The 21,531-nt window shown below is 43.8% G+C and overlaps 1 protein-coding gene across 1 annotated transcript in view; it reads right to left on the bottom strand.

Moving 5' to 3' along the window:
- The window catches only part of NAA16 (N-alpha-acetyltransferase 16, NatA auxiliary subunit), a 45,056-nt gene extending 24,697 nt beyond the window's left edge, over positions 1 to 20,359 (bottom strand). Inside the window, exons 1-5 of the mRNA XM_026705338.2 lie at positions 20,139 to 20,359; positions 6,697 to 6,781; positions 4,965 to 5,069; positions 2,672 to 2,829; positions 711 to 845 (exon numbers count right to left, since the gene is read on the bottom strand). Of these exons, the coding sequence (XP_026561123.1) occupies positions 711 to 845; positions 2,672 to 2,829; positions 4,965 to 5,069; positions 6,697 to 6,781; positions 20,139 to 20,192 (537 nt within the window). The 5' untranslated portion in view covers positions 20,193 to 20,359. The remainder of the gene's footprint in view (positions 1 to 710; positions 846 to 2,671; positions 2,830 to 4,964; positions 5,070 to 6,696; positions 6,782 to 20,138) is intronic.
- Between the last annotated feature and the right edge of the window lie 1,172 nt (positions 20,360 to 21,531).

The following is a 21,531-nucleotide window of genomic DNA, read 5'->3' as shown; positions in this document are numbered from 1 at the left end:
GGACAACCATGACCTGGATGATGGAGAATCTCCACAGACTTTCAACTGACAATAGTTAAGCCAGCATTATAATCAGGGGTGGGATTCTACCTGTTCAGACCAGTTCTATAGAACCAGTTGTTACGATTCTGTACAGTTCGGAGAACCGGCAAATTGTGGCCCTGGCTGGCCCCGCCTCTCTTTGCCTGCCCCTCCCCTCCCTGCCCAGTTAGTCCTTATCGCGCATGCCCAACATCTTTTTTAGATATATTAATGTACTTAGTGTTAATATGATATTGTTTTTCTTCTTTGAACCATCGACCTATATACGTGAATTACTTTTTTATTAATATTATTAAGGCACTGTGAATTAATATTACTAATACTATGAACAACTGTCAAGGATTAATTGTATGTACTGTACTTAGTGTACTGTCAAGAAAATGATGTTGAAAGGTATTGACACATCTGTTATAAGGAATGCTTTAATATTTTGAATTTTTGTAAACTTTTTAATATTTTGAATTTCAATCAAGAATTTTTTCAATTAAAATAAAATAAAGACTTCTTCCAAATTAAAAAAAAAAAAGCTGCATTTCATTTCCCTTCAGGCTTTGGAGATGTTACTTTTAAATATAATAGAAGAGGGAGGCATTTTCATGGAGAAATTGAGCTGCTCAAATTTTTATCACAGATATTAGGATGGGCCCTCCTTCGGAATAAAATCTTACCTGTTGGGTTTTCCTAAATTCTTCTAATAATTTCAAGGCCATGTCGTAATCTTTTAACAAATGATACGCGATTGCGTAGCCAATCCAGGATGCTCTTTGAGTGGGCCGGAGCTGAAGTAATTGGTATCTGGTTTCCTTTAAAGAAACAACGAACACAAGTAAAAATGGTATTCCGAATACTGTGCATTCTTAATAAAAGGTTTAAAATCAACGATAAGAAGGATCAAAACCCTCAGAAATGCAAAACCACTAGGAAAATCCAAAGAAGTAAACTTGGAGTTTTTAATAATAATAAAATATTTAAAATCAACAATACGAAGGATCAAAACCCTCAGAAATGCAAAACCACTAGAAAATCCAAAGAAGTAAACTTGGAGTTTTAAATGATTAGTTTTAACAATCCTCATTTAAAATTTGGTGTATAGATAGGGGTTAAAATGGATGCTAGTTCATCCCTTTTGGCAGAAATAACAGAGTTGGAAGGGACCTTGGAGATCTTCTAGTCTAACCCCCTGCCTAGAAAGGAAACCCTACACCACTTCAGACAAATGGTTATCCAATGTCTTCTTAAAAGCCTCCGCTGATGGAGCATTCACAACTTCTGGTGGCAGGCTGTTCCACTGGTTAATTTGTTCTCACTGTTAGGAAATTTTCTCCTTAGTTCTAGGCTGCTTCTCTCCTTGATGAGTTCCCACCCATTGCTTCTTGTCCTGCCATTCAGGGGCTTTGGAAAATAGCTTGACTGCCTCTTCTTTGGGGCAGCCCCTCAATATTGAAATACTGCCATCATATCTCCCCCTCGTCCTTCTTTTCATCCATTCATCCATCCATCCATCGTCAGGTTGACTCTATTTAGCTATTTATACAGTAGACGGAAAAGTCAACGAGAATGTTAAAATAAAAGAAGGGTTTTAAGGAAATGGAGCAAGGAGAAAGCCAGGTTACGCACTGTCAAACTAGACAATTAACAAGGGGACTAGCATTACCAGTAACAGAGAAAATTAGCTAAATTTATTAGAATAGAATAGAAGCAGGAGTCCCTACACCATCTTAAGCAGTAACACCTGATCCTAACCAAACCAAGGAAAATAAATGGGCAATTTATTGTTAAAACGGTCCCTCTGGCCTTAAAGAACACAATGGACAGGACAAACAGGAAAGCTGGAACATACAAATGTTCTACTCAGAAGATCCTTTTGCGTTATCATTTGTTTGCTAAAATTGTGTATGTACAAGTGGCCCATAGAGACAAGACTTAAGATACTATGAAAATTAAATATGTAATTTTGCATTTTATCAATGTAATTCAAATGCCTCTCTCCACCCCTTCCCTCCCTTTCTTTCTCTCTGTCTCTTTTTCTCCCTGTCTTTCTCTCTCTTCCTCCCGTCTTTCTCTGTCTGTCTCTCCCTCCCTTTCTCTTTCTCTCTTTCTCTTCCTGTCTTTTTCTCTCCCTCCCTCCCTTTCTCTCTGTCTTTCTCCCTCCCTCCCTCCGTCTTTCTGCTTCTCTCTCCCTTTCTCTCCCTCCCTCTCTCCCTGTCTTTCTGCCTCTTCCTCCCTCCCTTTCTCTCTCCCTCTCTCCCTCCCTGTCTTTCTGTCTGCCTCTCCCTCCCTTTCTCTCCTTCCCTCTCTCTCTCCCTCCTTCCCTTTCTGTCTCTCCCCCTCCTTCTCTCCCTTTGTCTCTCTCTCTCCCTCCCTGTCTATCTCTTTCTGTCTGTCTTTCTCACCCTCCCTCCATCTTTCTCTGTCTGTCTCTCTCTTTCTATCTCTTTATCTTTCTCTCCCTCCCTCCCTCTCTCCATCTTTCTGTCTGTCTGTCAGTCTCTCTTTGCCTCTCTCTCTCCCTCCGTCTTTCTCTCTCTTCCCTACAAATCCGTGTAGAATTTCGAAAATGTGTTTAAGTCCTGCGGCACAAATGGATTTAAAGGCGACAGCGGCTGATTGATTAAACGTAAGCACTTACTCGATATCCTTCGAGGTCTCTCATCTGGATCTGCAGCAGGGAAAGGTCTCTGAGGATCTGCAGATTGTCTTTATCCAGCTTCAGAGCATTTCGGTAGCACTTAATTGCTTCGTCGTATTTTTTATCGGAGCGCTGCAAGAGTCCGTAAACATGCCAACCTAACAAGAGTTAAGGAAAACGGGCAGACCCTGATTGCAGAAGATGACTTAGGCCCGTGATGGCGAACTTACGGGATGCGTGCTACACGTGGCATGGAGAGCCATTTGTGCCGGCACGTCAGCTGCAGGCAAACTCACCTCACTGCGCATGCGCGCCTCACAGCTGATTTTCAGCAGGTTTGAGGCCTTTTTCAGCCTCCCAAAGGCTTGAGGAAGGCTTCCGCAGGCTCTGCGGGCTGAAAACTAGCCCCGTTTCGTCACTTCCTGTTTTTCTGAAAATACCGAAAGTGATGAAACGGGGTTAGTTTTCGGCCGGCAAAGCCTTCCTCAAGCCTCTGGGAGGCTGAAAAAGGCCTCAAACCGGCCCAAAATCAGCTGTGAGGCACAGTGTAGATAAGGGGGTGGTGGAGGTGGGCGGGCGGGTATTGCACACGCATGCATAGCGGGCATGGGGGGCCGTGCACTGTCTTCTGGGTGCTGGCACGCGAGCGTGCAAGCATGCACACAATTTTTGGCAAGGAACCGAAAAAGGTTAGCCACCACTGACTTAGGCCAAATTAGTATAACTCAGGGATCACGGGGTTGGTGTCTACTTTTGGAGGTCGTCGAAAGAAAACACAGCCCTAACTTCACTGTAGCAGCTCTAATTGAACTGTGTAAGGATAAACAGGAGTTTGACATTATTATAGGTAGTCCTCAACTTACAACTGTTCATTTAGTGACGGTTCAAAGTTACAATGACACTGAAAAAAGGGACTAAGAACCGTTTTTCACACATCCTCGTGGTCATCATCTTCATTTAACAACTCCATAATCCCTTGTGGGGTGGAGTCTGGGCAACTGAATGGAGCTAGCAGAGTGTTTTACTGGCCAGATGCCCTTCCTGTCACCAGTTCGGAGTTTTGTTCATCAGATATAATCTCAGTGTGCCCAGAGAAATATCTGCCTCTAACTGGAGAGCATGATTGAGGACTCTGGGCTATGGGTGTGTCCCATTGGAGAATATGAATTATGATACACCCAGGGGGCGAGGGGAAACCAAGGTCAAGGATGACAATGAATGATGTGTCTCAGAGTCGCCTACACCCAGGTAGCACCAGCATGTTTACTCCTAATAAATCTTCTTTAAGCTTTGAAAATCTGGCTAGAGGCTCATGATTTAAATGGTGTTAATTACCGGAGCTCTGACAGAAAGGTCATAAAATAGAACAAAACGCATTTCATACATATTTCACTTAGCAATAGAATTTTGTTGGCTCAATTGTAGTCGTACATCGAGGAATACCTGTATCTCGCCCCCCCACCCCCGCAAATCTTTACAGTCCAAGAAACTAGGGATGGCCCCCTTTCTTCCCCAATCTGATAAGGGAGAGTAATTTAAAACAAAACAGCCCCATCACTTTAATTCATTTGTGTAGACAAGACACTGGCTGTCATGCCCCTGTTGGAGTCTGACTCCGAGGGAGAGAAGGAACAGCTGACAGGGAGTGAGAGTGTGGCTCCGGAGGTTGTGGAGGAAACTGGGAAAGGACAGAGGCCGGCTGGGCAGTCAGAGGAGGATACAGGCTCATCCCCTCTCCATGCTAGGGCATGTAGGGAGGAGAGGATAAGGGAGAAACGTGAATGACATGGTCTACAGGGGAGGAAAGGGCCTTGATCCCCTTCACGGGCTGCAGCTGTGAGGACTGTTTAAAAGGGCGGACTGCACATAGGCCAGTGCTGGAAACAAAGCGTGAAAATATCTCTAGTCTGTCCGTTCTTATTTGAATTTGGCATTCTCCCCAGTGTGTGTTCTGATATCTGTGGACATCTTCAAGCCCTTATCTTGCCTGGTTCCCTTAATTGCTTCAGTGTGGTTTGTATTGTTTTTTTCTATCTATAATTTATAGATATTTTTAGTTTGAACATCATTTCCTCTTTTTAGCAACTGTGGGGGAGTTTTTTGTCTGCAGTCAAAGATATTGGGAGCTTTGAAGCCAAGTTGAACGTATGAAAGGGACTTCACCTGTTTTTGTGACTGTGTTGCTTTTGTATCCCACCGTGGGTCATCCACACTGGCCTATTTCCTAATGAAGTTTGAGAACAGACCTCCTCGGCATAAAAACAAAAACAAGAGGTACAATTTCAAAGGATACACACATGACTTTTGACATCATTCCGTAGCCCTTTCCGGACGAATTCGTACGCGTCTTCTTTCTTCCCTAAACAATTCAACGTCAGCCCTTTCATGGCCAACGTCTCTGGAAAAAAAAAAACACAGTAAACTTTTTGAATAGTGAACCCATTTTAAATCTGCTTTAAGGAAGTGCAAAGATAAAAAGGCTAGATTTTTCCCAACGTTGCCACCATATTATTTTTTTAAAAAAAACAACCAAGGCTGAATTTCCATCCTCTCTCACTGAAATATTTCAATCTGTAGACCCAAATGGTCTTCCAACTTGCCTTAACAAATGGCATTTTAGTTAAATTTGTTCATATATAATAGACAAATGTTTAGATTGAACAAGAAAGATAAAGATAGAGATAAAGATGAGGTATTAGGCATTTTTTGTTGATGTATGTTTAAATATTCAAATAAGGATTATATAAATTTGATAAATGTGATAGAGACTATTAACAATGTTAGCGTGAATTGGATCAATATGAATGATACCTAGTCAAATTTGTTCAGGAACAATAGCGAAATGTTTAGATTGAACAAGAAGGTAGAGATAAAGATGAGGAGTTAGACATTTTTTGCCTATGTCTGTTTGAATGATATAATGAGGATTATTTAAAATGGATAAATGTGATAGAAATTATGAATACTGTTATTTTGAATTGGATAAATATGAATGATACCCGGAACCAACTCTGTTCACACATAGTACAGATGTAAATTAATTAATTAATAATAAAATATATATTTAAAAAAAACCCTGCATTTTGAAGTGAGGATGACACAAAAGCTGTAAAAACCAGGATAATAAAAAGCTAGGATTGTCGGAGTTAAAAAGGGGATTACAAGCTGGGAGATCTCTGAAGGATGGTGTGAATATTTTCCTGAATGTGAGAGAACCACTGTTCCACATAAAAGGATAATTTTTGATTTTAGTTCTTTTTATGTTACGATTAGCTACTTCTACTTCAGTTTCTAAACTTATCCAAGGACATGGACTCTTTTTGAGAAACACGTAATAGCAGAAAGAGATGATAGAGTGAGAACCTTGTTTCAAAGAGCCACGGATGAATCATATTTGAACACTATACAAAATATTAACCCAAATAGATTTTTTTTTAAAATGAACTTTAACGGTAAGGCATATCCAGGTTTTAAAAAAATACAAGCATACACAGAGACATTCGTTTACCAACGTACATATATTTTTTCCTCTCCATTTTGGAAAATTTCTACCTTTTTCAAAAAAAAATAAAAAAAATAAAGGGATTAGTCCATTAAAAAATAGGACATATAATGCAGGTTAAGCAGGATTAAAATTGCTCTGTCATCTCATTCTGTCACATGTATAGATTAGGCCATGATTGAAAGTTTTAAGTTTCCTTCTGAAAATTAGTTGCTTTAGGTTTGAGAATGGAAAGGTCTGTTGATGGTGTTTTTCAGTTGTATTTGGAAGTTCTGATTTAGGATTGTCGACGGTTTCTTACAAATATAAGCACTTCTATTTGGTCCCTAGATGTGTAGCATCTTAACCAACCAACAGCTCTCAATGCACCAACGTAATTAACACAAGCTTTGTGTCATTACAACAACAGTGGGTTCACATTCGTAAACTTCTTGGTGAGGCAATTGCCTTTGAACAGCTCTTAGTAAACAAGACATCACTACATGGCTTTAAGGAAACAAAGTAAACAAAATTCCAAACGTACCTCCATGTTCAGCGAATTTTGGATTAGAGAGGATCATCTTACAGAATTTGAGACCATTTTTGTACTGTTTTTGTTCGTAACATTTCTAAAGGGAGGGAAAAACAGAACGACAAGGAATTAGGAATCAGCAACACACTCTGCACACATATACAATATATGAATATATGAACCGGAACTGACCAGATTAATGTCAGGTGCAAATAATAAGTGACACTGCTGAGGTTGTAGCACTGAAAATTGATTCAAGACTGTACACAAGAATCCGGTCAACTCAAATTCAACACTTAAAGTGGCGCCAGATAAGAATTCAAGGAAATTCAGGAGGAATTTGAATTGGAACATGTGTGGCCATGTAAAGATTCTGAGCTAATAGCGCATTTAACGCCAACCTCAGTTCTGATTGCGCTTTTCCTACAGACAGTAACCATTTTAAAAAGCAATAAACAAGGATGGAAGGGCTACACCAAAATATTGTACATTTCTGAGATGCTTTGGAAGAAAAACTCTATTTCTAAGACCCTCTAGTAGTGGAACACTAGTCATTACCAAGTTGGAAAGTTACAAGAACTAATGAAATACTCACTGAAATATAAGTAGCAGAAGGAGAACCGACCAAAATTCTAATCAAACTATACAAGATAGATCTTGGCTTACAATAGTTCGTTTAGCGAACGTTCAAAGTTACAACAGCACTGACTTATGAGCACTTTTCACATTTATGACCATGGTCACGTGATTTACACACATGCTTGACAAGTGGTTCATATTTATGATGGTTGTAGCATCCCAGGGTCACATGATCCCCTTTTGTGACTTTATGATGAGCAATGTCCAGGGGTGGGAGCCAGATTCGTTGAACAACCGTGCTACAAACTTAACAACTGCAGTGATTCACTTGAACAACTGTGGCAAAAATGGCTTTAGAATGGGGCAAAACTCACTTAACAAATTTCTCGCTTTGCAACATAAAATTCCGGGCTTGACGGTGGCCGTAAATCTAACTGTATTAGGATTAATGTGCCATCAACAGGATTGAGGTGAGAAATTAGTCACCTCTGGGGCTCTTAAGCGCTCTCTGTGCATCAACCTTGGAGATTGTTACAACAGTTCAAACGGTGTCACTGTGTCACAGTAGGGAAAAGACAACTAGGATCACAAACCTAAAGCAGCTAAAAAGCTTGAGAAAAGTGATATGTCCGTGGAGATTCTCAATCATCCAAGAAAGGTCGCAAAACTTACTTAACAAATATTTCATTTAGCAACACAAATTGGGGGCTCAAGTGTTGTCATGCCCCAGCATATAACCTTTATATACTGTTGTTTCTCTCTAGCCCCATCTAGTGGTTGGAGGGACAAATATGCCCCAACATACGATCTTTATCTAAAGTTTTTGCGCTCCATCTCCATCTAGTGGCCGGAGAGACAAAATACAAAGTATATTGTTTGAAGCTGAGTCAACCCATTTACCCATCAGCCTGCACTCTCAAAACAAGTGCATGCTGGGAAGTCAGACTCCATTTCCTTTAGCATTTGGAGACGGCTGAAGCACAAAGAAGAATCCAGTTTAATTGGCGGCACATGCTTTAAATTGCTTGTATTTATTGTTAGGGTCAGCAGTAATGGAATACTGTCTATCTTGTAATTGGTTCTCATTGTATGTATCACTATTTTCCCCCGTTTCACCATATCCTGTTCTTTCAATAAAGCATCCAGATCTACGCACAGTTTTATTGGAGGATAGGTGGGTTTAGCTGCATGTCGAGCTGTACACAGACTAACATGTAGTGAGGACAGAACAACTGTGATCTCTGGAAATCTGAGAATGGCACAACCGCTAACATATTAGGTCAACTGAAATTCCAAAAAAGGAGACTTAACAGAGTACGCAAACTATTAATTCAGTATCTTTAAATCTGCAATAAAAGCAAAATGATGCTGAGGATTAAGAGGCTAGGATGGAAAGAGATGCCAGATGTTCCAGTGGGCTTTAGAGAAGGTCGAGGAATATGAGATTTATTACTAATGCCTGCTGGATAACTGAGAACTCAAAGACTGACAAAAATAAGTCAATATGTATTTTACTGATTAGAGGAAGACCTTTGACTGGGTTGATCATCTCAACTGGTGGACTGCTTTTAAAAAATGGGATATCTAGATGATTGTGATGCAAAATCTACACACAGGGCAGGAAGTCACCGGACAAATAGATTATGGAGAAACAGACTGGCTCTAGCCTGGCAAAAGTAAGAGATGAGGCTGTATATTCTCCCTTCAGTTATTCAACTTACATGCTAAATATATCTTGTTGGAATGGTAAAAGACGAGCGTGGCTTTAAATCTGGAGAAACATCAATAATCTGCATTAGGAAGATGACATTGTTCTGATAGCTAAAGATGCAAAGGAGCTGCAAGAGGTTTGAAAAAAAATAAAGTCAAGAGCGCCATAAAAAATGGGATTAAAATTAAATGTAAAGACTAAACTACAGGTAGTCCTCACTTACTGACCATTAATTCAGCAACCCTTCTAGGTTTCAACAATAATTTCACAGTCCATTTGCAACAGCTGCAGCACCCCTCAATCGTACGATCGTCATCACAACATGTGTTATCTTGTTCTTGGTCAGTGTGCTTTTCCCCTTCCCTTACCAAAGAGACAGGAGAGAAAGGGATTGCAGGAGAATAAGCTGTTCACTCTTCTCCACATTTAAGAGAAGAGGGAACAACTTTCTGTGTTGAAACCTGTTCCTTTCCAATTTCTCAGCTTGGGGAAATGGACGCGGTAACGGGGGCAATGGGTACCTCCAACTTCCGGGAGAAAATTTATCAAAGAATCAACACCAATTTAATGGCATACAGTCAATCGACAATGGAAATGTTTGTCAGCACTGAATCCTGGAATTAAGAAGTATGTAAGATGGCTGGACCTAAAACACCAATGAAAGAAACACCATAGAAATACAGTAAAAAAGATAAGATATATTGGGTTACGTATATGAACGGCTGCTAGGATCTCTTATGAACAGTCCTGGAAGTAGGGAAATGTACCACCAGAAGGAGCAGTTATAAGTAAAACATTAGACTGTGCAGAGATGGACAGGCTAACACTGAGACTGAAAGATAAAGAGGAATTGACATATTATATAGTCTGGGATGCCTGGGATGCGTGGCTTAAGAATAAAAAGAAATTAAAGTTACGATTAGGTAAAGAATAAGAAATTAAGTATAGAAATGTATATATTCACTGAGGAGAAAACAGAAATATATGATGAAAATATATAAATCTGTAATAAGAGAAAGAATATGCAATGGTAATGCAATGTAACAAGAATGTAAGTATAGAAACATGTATAAGGAAAAGGAAACGATGACTTGAAGTTGATACGATGTATATAATTTTATCTTATGTTTTTAAAAACTTTTGAAAACCGAATAAAGTTTATTAAAAAGAAAAAGAAAAGAAACACCATAGTAAACTGCCTTGATTTTTGTAAAAAATTAATTAGTCTAGTACAGGCAAGGGTGGGCTACTGGAGTTTCGTGAGAACCCCTAGCTAAGATTCTGCACAGTTTGGAAACCCCCAATTCCCACTCCTGGCTGGTCCCGCCAGCCCTGCCCCTTCGGGATGCAGGGAAGTGCAGGGAGCGCGCGGAGGTTAAGGGAGGGCGAAAAACGGGCCTCCCGGAAGTCCGTAAAGGCCGGAAATGGGCCCATTTCCAGCTTCCAGAGAGCCTCTGGAGCCTGGGGAGGCCGTTTTCACTCTCCCAGAGGCCTGAAAGAAGCCTCCGGAGCTCAGGGAAGGCAAAAAATGGGCCTCCCAGAAGTTCAGGAAGGCCGGAAATGGGCCCGTTTCCAGTTTCCAGAGAGCCTCCGGAGCCTGGGGAGGCTGTTTTCGCTCTCCCAGAGGCCTGAGAGAAGCCTCCGGAGCCCGGGAAAGCAAAAAATGACCCTCCCGGAAGTTCGGGAAGGCCGAAATCGGCCTGTTTCCACATTTCAGAGAGCCTCTGGAGCCCAGGGAGGCAGTTTTCACTCTCCCGGCCCGAGAGAAGCCTCCGGAGCCCGGGGAAGGCAAAAAGTGACCCTCCCGGAAGTTCGGGAAGGCCGGAAATGGGCCCATTTCCAGCTTCCATAGAGCCTCTGGAGCCCAGGGAGGCAGTTTTCACTCTCCCGGCCCGAGAGAAGCCTCTGGAGCCCAGGGAAGGCAAAAAGTGACCCTCCCGGAAGTTCGGGAAGGCCGGAAATCGGCCCGTTTCCACATTTCAGAGAGCCTCTGGAGCCCAGGGAGGCAGTTTTCACTCTCCCGGCCCGAGAGAAGCCTCTGGAGCCCGGGAAGGCAAAAAATGGGCCTCACGGAAGCTCGGGAAGGCCGGAAATCGGCCCATTTCCAGCTTCCATAGAGCCTCCGGAGCCCAGGAGGCAGTTTTCACTCTCCCGGCCCGAGAGAAGCCTCCGGAGCCCGGGAAGGCAAAAATGAGCCTCCCGGAAGTTCGGGAAGGCCGGAATCGGCCCGTTCCACATTTCAGAGAGCCTCTGGAGCCCAGGGAGGCAGTTTTCACTCTCCCGGCCGAGAGAAGCCTCCGGAGCCCGGGAAAGCAAAAAATGACCCTCCCAGAAGTTCGGGAAGGCCGGAAATCGGCCCGTTTCCACATTTCAGAGAGCCTCTGGAGCCCGGGGAAAGCCATTTTCGTCCTGCCGGAGACTCGAGGGAAGCCTCAGGAGCACGGGGGGCGGGGCAACAATGCCCACCATGGTGCAGGAAGCCAAATAGGCCACACCCACCATGGCTACACCCACCCGGCAACTGGGCAGATAATCCTTTGCTAAACTTTTTGAAGCCCACCCCCAGGTCGCGGCCTAGTATTAGGTGAGACCCTTTTGGAACCAGACTTTGCAAGCAGTGGGCAAGTGTGTTTGTGCGTTGAACTCTTCATTTGTGTGAGCGGAAGCATCCCCTCTTGTTGGAGGGTTGGAGCAAGTGAAAGGAATGATTGAATCAAGAAATGTCTATTCATATCTGAAAAAAATCGGAAATGCATAACTGGAAAACAAAAATGCTAGGAATTCTGGCGGATCCTTTACACTGACACCGATTGTAAAGAAAGCAAACCAATCTAGACTACAAGCAACATTAAAGTTTGCGCAAAAAAACAAACCAACCAACCCCCAGTTAAACTCACCCTTAGTAAAATGCTTGTAATTAATAGCTAGTGGAATGGATTCAATCTATCATGTTGTGTGCGCGAACATTTAAAACCGTGGGTAAGACAACGGGAGCAAAAGTAGCCAGCGGTACGGCAAACTTTGCTGTCTCCTAGAAAAAGTAATCTCTTAGCTGTTCTAAAATTAGGGATTTATTTTTAGCAGAGAGTAGACTGTTAAGAGGGACTTGCTGAGGGGCATTCCTAAGCCACACTGCAAGCAAGAAATAGCAGGAACGAGAGTGTCACTTGCATTTCCTGCTAAATAGACCCAGCGTTGCTAGGCAAAGAAAAGGAAGAAAAGATACATAGAGGAAGTCCCTGATTTACAACAGTCCATTTAGTGGCCATTTGAAGTCACACCAGCACTGGAACAAAAGGACCTTACGACTGTTGTGGCATCCCCGTGGTCCCGTGATCGACATTCCTGACATTCGGCAACTGACTCATAACGTATGACGGTCCGAGTGTGACCCCCCTTTTGCGACCTTCTGATAGGCCAAGTCGATGGGGAAAACCGCCCATCCAGATTTCATGCTGAAGGCGGGACTAGAACTCACAGGCGCCTGTTGGTTGGCCCAAAGTCACCCAGGCAGATTTCATGCCTAAAGCAGGACTAGAACTCAGTTGCCCGGAGATTGGCCCAAAGTTATGCAACCAGATTTCATGTCTAAAGCGGGACTAGAACTCAGTTTCCTGGTGATTGGCCCAAAGTCACCAGCCAGATTTAATGCCTAGGTGGATAGAACTCACAGTCTTCGGGTGATTAGCCCAAAGCTATGCAACTGATTTCACGCTGAAGGCAGGACTAGAACTCACAGTCTCCTGGTGATTGGCCCATAGTCACCCAGCCAGTTTCATGCCTAAAACGGGACTAGAAGTCTCAGTTTCCTGGTGGTTGGCCCAAAGTCACCCACCAGATTTAATGCCTAAGGTGGGACTAGAACTCACAGTCTTCGGGTGATTAGCCCAAAGCTATGCAACCAGATTTCATGTCTAAAGCAGGACTAGAACTCACAGTCTCCTGGTGATTGGCCCAAAGTCACCCAGCCAGATTTCATGCCTAAAACGGGACTAGAAGTCTCAGTTTCCTGGTGGTTGGCCCAAAGTCACCCACCAGATTTAATGCCTAAGGCGGGACTAGAACTCACAGTCTTCGGGTGATTAGCCCAAAGCTATGCAACCAGATTTCATGTCTAAAGTGGGACTAGAACTCACAGTCTCCTGGTGTTTGGCCCAAAGTCACCCAGCCAGATTTCATGCCTAAAGCGGGACTAGAAGTCACAGTCTCCTGGTGATTGGACCCAGCCAGATTTTTACCGCTTAGACGGGATTAGAATTTACAATCTCCTGGCTTCTAGCCTACTGCCTTAACCACTAGAACCTAGCGATGCCTAAAATTTTTGTCATTGCGTGCTGAATGCAAGGCATGCGCGACACCACCTGTGCACGCCCCACCCACCCGCACATGCGTGTGTGACTCTCCAACCCCCTGCGCATGCGCGCACAACCCCATTTTGGGCCTGGAAGGCCTCCTGCACCAGCCTGAAAGCTAAAACAGGATGCAGGGGGGTGCTGGACGCGCCAAAATGCAATATACACGAAGAAAGTCTACGTTGGTTGCAGTTGCTTTCATAGCCATTTTAGAAAAATCGCAATTATTGAACAATTTCATGACAATGATATGAGAGAAACGTGGCTGCATTCCAAGCAGTGAGAACATTCAGAACAATAATTTCTCCATTTCATTCTTATTAGCTATTTTTTTACTGCCAAGAGTGCTAGCATTAAGCCATTTAGATGTCAATTCCTGTACTTCACGCTGATATGATCTAAAACAGAAGATCAAATGACACGTTTATGATTTTCAAGGCAAATAACAAAGTAAAGAAATATACATTTTTACATCATCTTGGTTTACGTAGTATATATAATTATATTTTTTAAAAATAACAGGTTAAAAAACCAAATTTATATTCTATCTGCTGTCAATATAATGGATTATTTATGACTTGCAAAATAAATGACATCATGTTAGGAGATATAATTTCATGTGACATCTATTTATTTAACGGCAGGTCCACACATTGTGTGATTCCGCCCTCCAATAAATCACTAATAAATCATCAAAAATGATCAAACTATAATTTGGCTTAGTGAATTAATGAACCTAGCTAGCATATCCAATGTGGATGAATATATGTTTCTAATTTAGATCCTAAGTGTATATCTCATCATGGTTTGTTAAATAAGCCCTAATGGCTACATTCATGCATCACAGTAAGCCATAAACCTTGGATAGAAACTCATTGTTTAGATTCCCATAACGTGCTTAATAAACAATGTAGAATAGAAAATTAGAATAGATTAAATTAGAATATAGAATAGAAAAATAGAATAGAATATAGAATAGGAAATAGAATAGAAAATAGCATAGAAAATTAATAGAATAGAAAATATAAACTTTATTGTCACTCTGAATGTATACTAATTGCACACATTAAAATGAAATTTCACTGTATGTGGCTCTCAAAGGGTCACCACCTCCAATATGCACTACATAAACATGACAAAATAAATACAAAATTATGTATGTAATGTAATTAATGTATATAATATTATGTATATAATGGATTATCATTACGTGAGTCTGTCTGTCTGTCTGTCTGTCTGTCTGTCTGTCTGTCTATCTATCTATCTATCTATCTATCTATCTATCTATCTATCTATTCATTCTTAAGTTTTCGCGGGTACTTATATGTATGGTATTCAGCTTTGTTTGGGTATTTTCCCACGTCATTGTAGTTGTGCTTTTAAAGTTGTAGCAACATTTTGGCAGAATCTCATCTGACATCATCAGGCTTCTGTATTGTATCCGTCCAAACAAAGCTGAATACTATATCTATATCTATATATATCAGTCAATTTCTACCGTTAAGAATGAGAAGTCACTATTGCAGAAAACGAATGCTATTAAACCATAATGTTATTTGTTTTCCATTTATTACAATATGTGAATTTTGTAACTATTGTACCTAATACAGCAATCTATCATTTTAAAATTTCTGGATCAACATTGTACAGGTGTTAGTGAAAATGACCCCAAAGATGATTAAGTTATCCTGCAATTTTCAAGGGTGTATTCTTTTACATCGCTCTGATTCTTCACAAGCCAGTTTGCATTTATAGGAAGGTACTTTTTAATGTGTTACTAACATGATGGACGGCTATTCATCCTTCACGGCTACCAACCAAGAGTCAAATCAGGGTATTCAGTAAATAGCTTCCAAATAAAGAGCAGGAATTGTGAGAACAAGTGAGTGTCAGTAATCATAACTCAGAACACGTTTAAAGCATAAAACAGTTTAGGATATAATAATTATTAACCAGAACTCAGGTCTCCACAGTAGCAGCTCCTAGTTTAAAAGATTTCAACCTGTTTCGCATGAATAATTATGTGAATATTTGCAAAAAGACCGCAGGTGCACTTATGCCTCTGCAATTTGTTGGCTAAGCAAGAGGGCCACAACAGCTATATTCATGCTGCCTTCAATCTACACATCGATAGAGTTCAAAAACTCCAACAAACGGTCCTCATCTTACGACGAAGTTGTGCTGTGAGTCAAGCTAAACCCGATTTGACCACAATTTTTACAGTGGCAGGTAAACAAATCATTCCTTTTGTTGAGGGGGAAAAATCAATAATCATGTGACCACAGGATGCTACAACTCGTTGTAACTCGAGGTGGATGCCCAGCACCTGAACAGCGACCACGTGACGGCACGTGTGATGTGACAGTCGTTAAGTGGGAATATAGGTCGTAAGTCATTTTTTCCAAGGCTGTTGTAACTCTGAAACATTGTTCAACAAACAGATGTAAGTCGGGAATTACCTGTGAAGGCGTAAGTCCCTCTAAACAGGTGTTTCTCCACCTGGCCAACTTGAAGAAGCTCGGACTTCAACTCCCAGAATTCCCCAGCCAACATGGCCTGGGGGCACTCTGGGAATTGAAGTCCACGCTTCTTCAAGTTGTTTAAGCTTGAGAAAACTTAATCTGGATAGGATAGCACTAAAAAGACAAAGAAGATACAGAATATTTTTTAACATGGGATTTGTTCTATCAATGGTTAGATAATAGAGGTAGAAGTTGAAAGATTATTGATATGTATAAATAAATAATAATACTATTACTAGCTGGATACCCATGCTTCACTATGAAACTATGTGGTGGGGCTTAGTTTTTAGGGAGGAAAATAAGAAGGAAAAAATTCTGCCTCTGTCTACCAACATCCATCGGTATTCATCTGGCTAGCGTTCTGTCAGTGTGTGAGAGAGTTGAGGGCTGTTTGGAAACTGAAACAGTATTTGCTGTGCGAGCAAGGAGACAGCAAGGAGCCTGGGCGTGGATTAGCTCAACTGTTCTGTACTAAAGCTGCTTGCTGCTCTCAAACTGAAATTGAAACTCCTCTCCTCTGCTTGTGTTTTGCCTTTGGAAGAGATTTCTTTTCAGGTGGGGCGGGGGAGTAGAACTCCTTAGCGTCAGAGCGTGTTAATAATAATAATATAGGAAATACTAATGCTCCGATGGTCATTTTGAAAAATTATTTCTTAGTGAGCACCTAGAAGCCAAGAGGAACATCCGTGCCAAATTTCAAGTTTGTAGGCTTTACGGTTCTAGAGATTTTGTGATGATGCGTGAATGGTATTTCACTTTTAGATAGCTGGCTAGAATTATAGAGATAGAGATATATAGAAATACATATATAGAGATTATTACTATGTACAGTATAAGTAAATTGATCCGGATAATACACTGTTTACTAAGCAACAATGTATGTTAAAGAAAAAGGTACAAATAAAATATATTTTTAAAAAAGATTTGAGAAATCGTGCTCTAAACCCATAAAGCTCACTTCCAGGTTGGAGAACTTCAATTATTTGCAATTAAAAAGGCGCAAATCCTGGGAACCCAAAACAGGTTTTTCTGGAGAAAGGCATAAACTCTGGAGAAGACTCATCGTGGTAGTGGGGGTCTCCTTCCTTCCTAAAGGCCATCAAGACTGTTCAGAAACCACGCTGATGCAACCTACAGACTCTTGCTTATGTGACCGTCTCTAAGCAATTTCCTCATTTTGGGACAGACAGCTGACCAACAATTGACCGGGAAGAGCAAAATCTAGCATTGCAAAGTATTTTCTGCAAAATCCTTCAAAAGCAGGCAACCCCCTAGAGGTGGTTGCTGGAACTTACAACCCACAATGGAGCCCAACATTTCGTTTGTTCCAGGAGTTTTGCCCCGTTTTATGATATTTTTGGCCTCGGTCGGTAAGTGGATCGCTGCCATTGATGAGTTACTAACTTAGTTGTCAAGTGAATCTGGCTTCCCCTGTTGATTGTCGAAAGGACACACACACACACACACACACCTGGGACAATGCAACCATCGTAAGTACATGCCAGTTGCCAAGCTTCCTAATTTCGATTACTTGACCAACGGGCGTATGAAAAATAGTCATAAGTAATGAGGAATTCCTTGGTGCTGTCTCAGCTGGTTGTTTTCTTGCAGATGTTTTCTGACCCAACTAGGTAATATCATCAGTGCTAGAAAGGAATGGTATTTGTGGAGAGGAGGAAGAGGAGGAAGAGGAAGAGAATTGTGGGTTCCTCAGTGCTCTCTGAGCTTGGTTATTTTCTTCCAGGCGTTTCATGACCCAACTGGGTAACATCATCAGTGCTAATAGCCTATCATCACTGCTAGCACTGATGATGTTACCTAGTTAGGTCATGAAATGTCTGGAAGAAATCAAGCAAGCTCAGAGAGCACCAAAGGACCCCACAGTCCTCCTCCTCCCCTTCTTCCTCTCCATAATACCTTCTCCCTCCCAGCATTGACGATGTAACCTAGTTGGGTCATAAAACGTCTACAAGAAAATAACCAAGCTCAGAGAGAATTAAGAACCCACAGTTCGCCTCCTCTTCCTCCTCCTCCTCCTCCTCTCCACAATACCATCTCCCTTCTAGCACTGATGACATTACCTAGCTGGGTCATGAAACGTCTGCAAGAACACAACCAAGCTCCGAGGGCCCCAAGGACTCCCTCATTACAACCCTGGCCTACGAATATTCTCCTTCATTGGTCCTAAGTCCCTTTTTCTCAGTGCTGTTGTAACGCTGAACACTCAGTAAACGAATGGTCATAAGTCAAGGACCGCCTGCAAACCCACATTTGGGTTTTGTTTGGGGGCCTGAGGAGAACGGAGGTCGGTGACCAGATATGAAGGAGGAGAGAAGGGAAGGAAAGCAGGACTCGAAAGTGTGTTTATCCACAACAGCATCACGTTTAGAAAAGAATAGAGCTGGAAGGGACTTTGGAGGTCTTCTAGTCCAGCCCCCGCTCAATCAAGAGAACCCATGCAATCTCAGACGAGTGGCTGTCCGGTCTCTTCTTAAAAGCCTCCAGTGGTGGGTTTAATTTAAGCCCTTTTTAACTCCTACCCAGCAGGAGGAAGGCTACTTAAAAGCAGGTCAGCAAAGTCAGACCAATATTTCAACCTGCCTCGGATCCCCTTTCGAATGCATCAGGGAGAAGGTCGAGGATGGAGAGAAAGAGAGAGGGAGGATGGAGGGAGAGAGAGAGAGAGAGAGAGAGGGAGGGAGGGAAACAGAAAGAGAAAGAGGGGAGAGAGAAGAGAGAGAAGGGAAAGAGAGAAAGGAGGGAAGGTGAGAGAGAGAGGGGTTAGGAGAGAGAAAGAAAGAGGAAAGAAAGAAAAGAAGTGAGGAAGAAAGGAGGGAGAGAGAGGGGGAAGGAGAGACAGAAGGAAGGAGGGAGGGAGGGAGAGAAAGAGTAGGGAAAGAGAGGAACTGGTTATGAGAGATGTGGAAAGAGAATGGGAGGGTGGGAAGCAGAGAGAAAAGGAGGGAGGGAGAGAGGGAGAGGTGTAGAAAGAAAGAGGGAGGAAAGAAAAGAGAGAAAGGAGGGAAAGAGAAAGAGAGAGGGGTTATGAGGGAAAATGAAAGAAAGAATAAAGGAAAAAGGAAGAGAGAAGGAAGGAAGGAAGGAAGGAGGAAGGAGAAACAGAAGGAGTGAGGGAGGGAGAATGGGGGAGAGAGAAAGAGGGAAGAAGGGAAAAAGAGAGGAGGGAAGGAGAAAGAGAAAAAGAGAGAGAGAGAAGGAAGGAGAGAGAAAAAGAGGGAAGGAGTAAGAAAGGAAGGAAGAGAGAGAAGCAGAGAGAGAAGGAGGAGGGAGGGAGGGAGAGGAATGGAGCGAGAGGGGGAGGTATAGAGAGAAAGAGGGATGAAGGAAAAGAGAGAAAGGGAAGGAGAAAAAGGAAGAGGGAGAGAGAGAAAGAGAGAGAAGGAAGGAGAGAAAGAGAGAAGGAAGAAGAGAGAGAAAGAGAGGGAAGGTGTAAGAAAGGAAGGAAGAGAGAAGCAGAGAGTGAAGGAGGGAGAGCGAGGAATGGAGGGAGAGATGGGGAGGTGTAGAGAGAAAGAGGGAGGGAGGAAAAGAGAGAAAGGGAAGGAGAAAAAGGAAGGAGAGAGAGAGAAAGAGAGAGGAGAGGGAGAAAGAGGGAGAAGAGAGAGAAAGAAAGAAAGAAAGAAAGAAAGAAAGAAAGAAAGAAAGAAAGAGGGAGGGCCTGCTAATGGATGGACCAAGACTGCAGCCTCGCCCCCCCACCCCCCCACCCCAAATCCTATCCCCCGATCCTATCCTTCCCCCGGCCCCTTCCAAGCCCGGCAAGGCAGGCAGCCCAGACCTCAAAGCCCGCCAGTCTCTTGGTTGGAGGGGGGAAGAGGGCGAAGGGCCTCCCCTCAAAAGAGGGTCCCAGAGACAGACACCCCCTCCCCTTAGCCCCCTGCCTGGCCAAGCGGGCGAGCAGGAGGCTGGCAGGGAAGGGGAGGAAGAGGAGGAGGAGGGGCGCCTGGTTGGAGCCCCAGGGCCCCGGAGAGGGAGGGAGGGAGAGAGGGGGAGGAGAGGGGTTTGCGGGTAGAGGAGGGGGCGTCTGCTTTTAGGCAAGGACAAAAGGGCCGCCCCCTCCCTTCCCCCTTTCCCGGGGTCTGTCTGTGTGTGGGGGGCGCGTGCATGGCTGCGAAGGAGGCGCGGCCCCTTCCGGGAGCTTTGGGGTTGGGTGGGGGCGTGGGGGCTCTTTGCAAGGCGGGGAGACCTTGGGGAGGTCGGGGGCTTGGAAAGACCCCCTCCCAGGTCTCGGGGGTGGGGTCGGGGTGAGGGTCCCGGCTGTTAGCTCACCACGGTCCGCTTGAAAAGGTTGCTTTCCTTAGGCGGCAGCGGCGCGGAAGGCATGGTGGCCCCCTTTCCTTTTTCGTTGAAGCCCCCACCGCCGCCGCCGCCGCCGCCGCCCCCCGGCCCCCCCACTCCGGCCCGGGGCTCGGCCAGCCCGGCTCGGGGCTTCGGGCTTCGGGCTTCGGGGCTCGTGCACGGGACGCCCCCGCGTGCACGGGCTTCCAACCCCCCCTCCCCTTTGTGCGCGTGCGCGCGCGCGCGAGCCAGCTAGAGCGCCTTCGCCCGCGGGCGCCGCCTTGCAAAAGCCAGGAGACGCCAAGCAAAACCCACCCGCCGCGCGCAAAACTTGCGCTTCCGGGAGCTGATTTTGGTTTGTTTTTTTTCCCCCTTATGAGTTTTTTGCAACACACAGACACACACACACACACACACAAACATATATGCAACCGCCTGGTTAGGATCTGGGGCAGAGAGCTTTGTGGGGGAGCAAGTGGGCACAGTTTAAGGGGAATCCGTCCATCAGAAGGGATAAAGGAGATTTTGGGAGCTCGGGGGTTGGCCTGAGAGGTCCTTGGTGCATCCTCAGGGCCAGAAGAAAGGGGGGGGGGTTGGGTGGAGAGGAGGAGAAGAACAGGGGGGGGGAGGGAGAGGAAGAGGAGGAGGAGGAGGAAAAAGAAGAACCTGGCAGACGGGACAGGACAATAATAAAAACGAGGACAAATCGGCTGAAAAACTGCTTCTATCCCAGGATGGCAGCTCTGTTGAATTCCGCTGTATAGGGCAGTATTTTGGTCTGGTGTCTTGGGGGTTTCCGGTTCAATGTGTGGAGGGTGAAGGATGTGTGTTTGTGTTGATTTTCATGGCTATGATATGCATGGAAGATGGTGTTTCATTTCATTGTACGAGGTGCAAGGACAATAAAGTAAACTAAACTAAAGGTCACAAAAAGGAGATCATGTGAGCCGGGGATTTTGCAACCGTCATAAGTACATGCCAGTTGCCGAGCGTCTGTATTTTGATCACGTGACTGTGGGGAACGATCAGAACTGAAGAAGCTTCTCGGAGGACAAGCGAAATGTCTTCAAGGAAAAAAACAAGAAAGTCCAGTGGCCTCTTGGAGAAAAAAAAAAAGCACCTGGCAATCTGGCAGCAGTGATGAAGAGGACCGCGAGGAGCCTGTGCCAAGTGCAGCTGCAGCAGCACGGGCGACTCGGGAGTAAAGCTGCAAGGCCCCTCCCTTAAGAGATAAAAGCCAGCTGAGAAACTGCAGTTCTTTGCAGGAAGCAAAGAAGTTTGATACTCAAGTCTTGTGGACGTTGGAGTATCTGAGTTAGACACACGTGTATACCACCAGAGGGACTGACCATTCAAAAAATAATGCGCTGTGCCGAGTTTACAA

The sequence above is a fragment of the Pseudonaja textilis genome, chromosome 8 (genome assembly GCF_049901715.1).
Source record: "Pseudonaja textilis isolate UNSWEBS1 chromosome 8, rPseTex1.2, whole genome shotgun sequence".
Lineage (NCBI taxonomy): Eukaryota > Metazoa > Chordata > Lepidosauria > Squamata > Elapidae > Pseudonaja > Pseudonaja textilis.
Note: the sequence above shows the minus strand (reverse complement) of the source record. Positions and strands in the feature narration are given on the sequence as shown.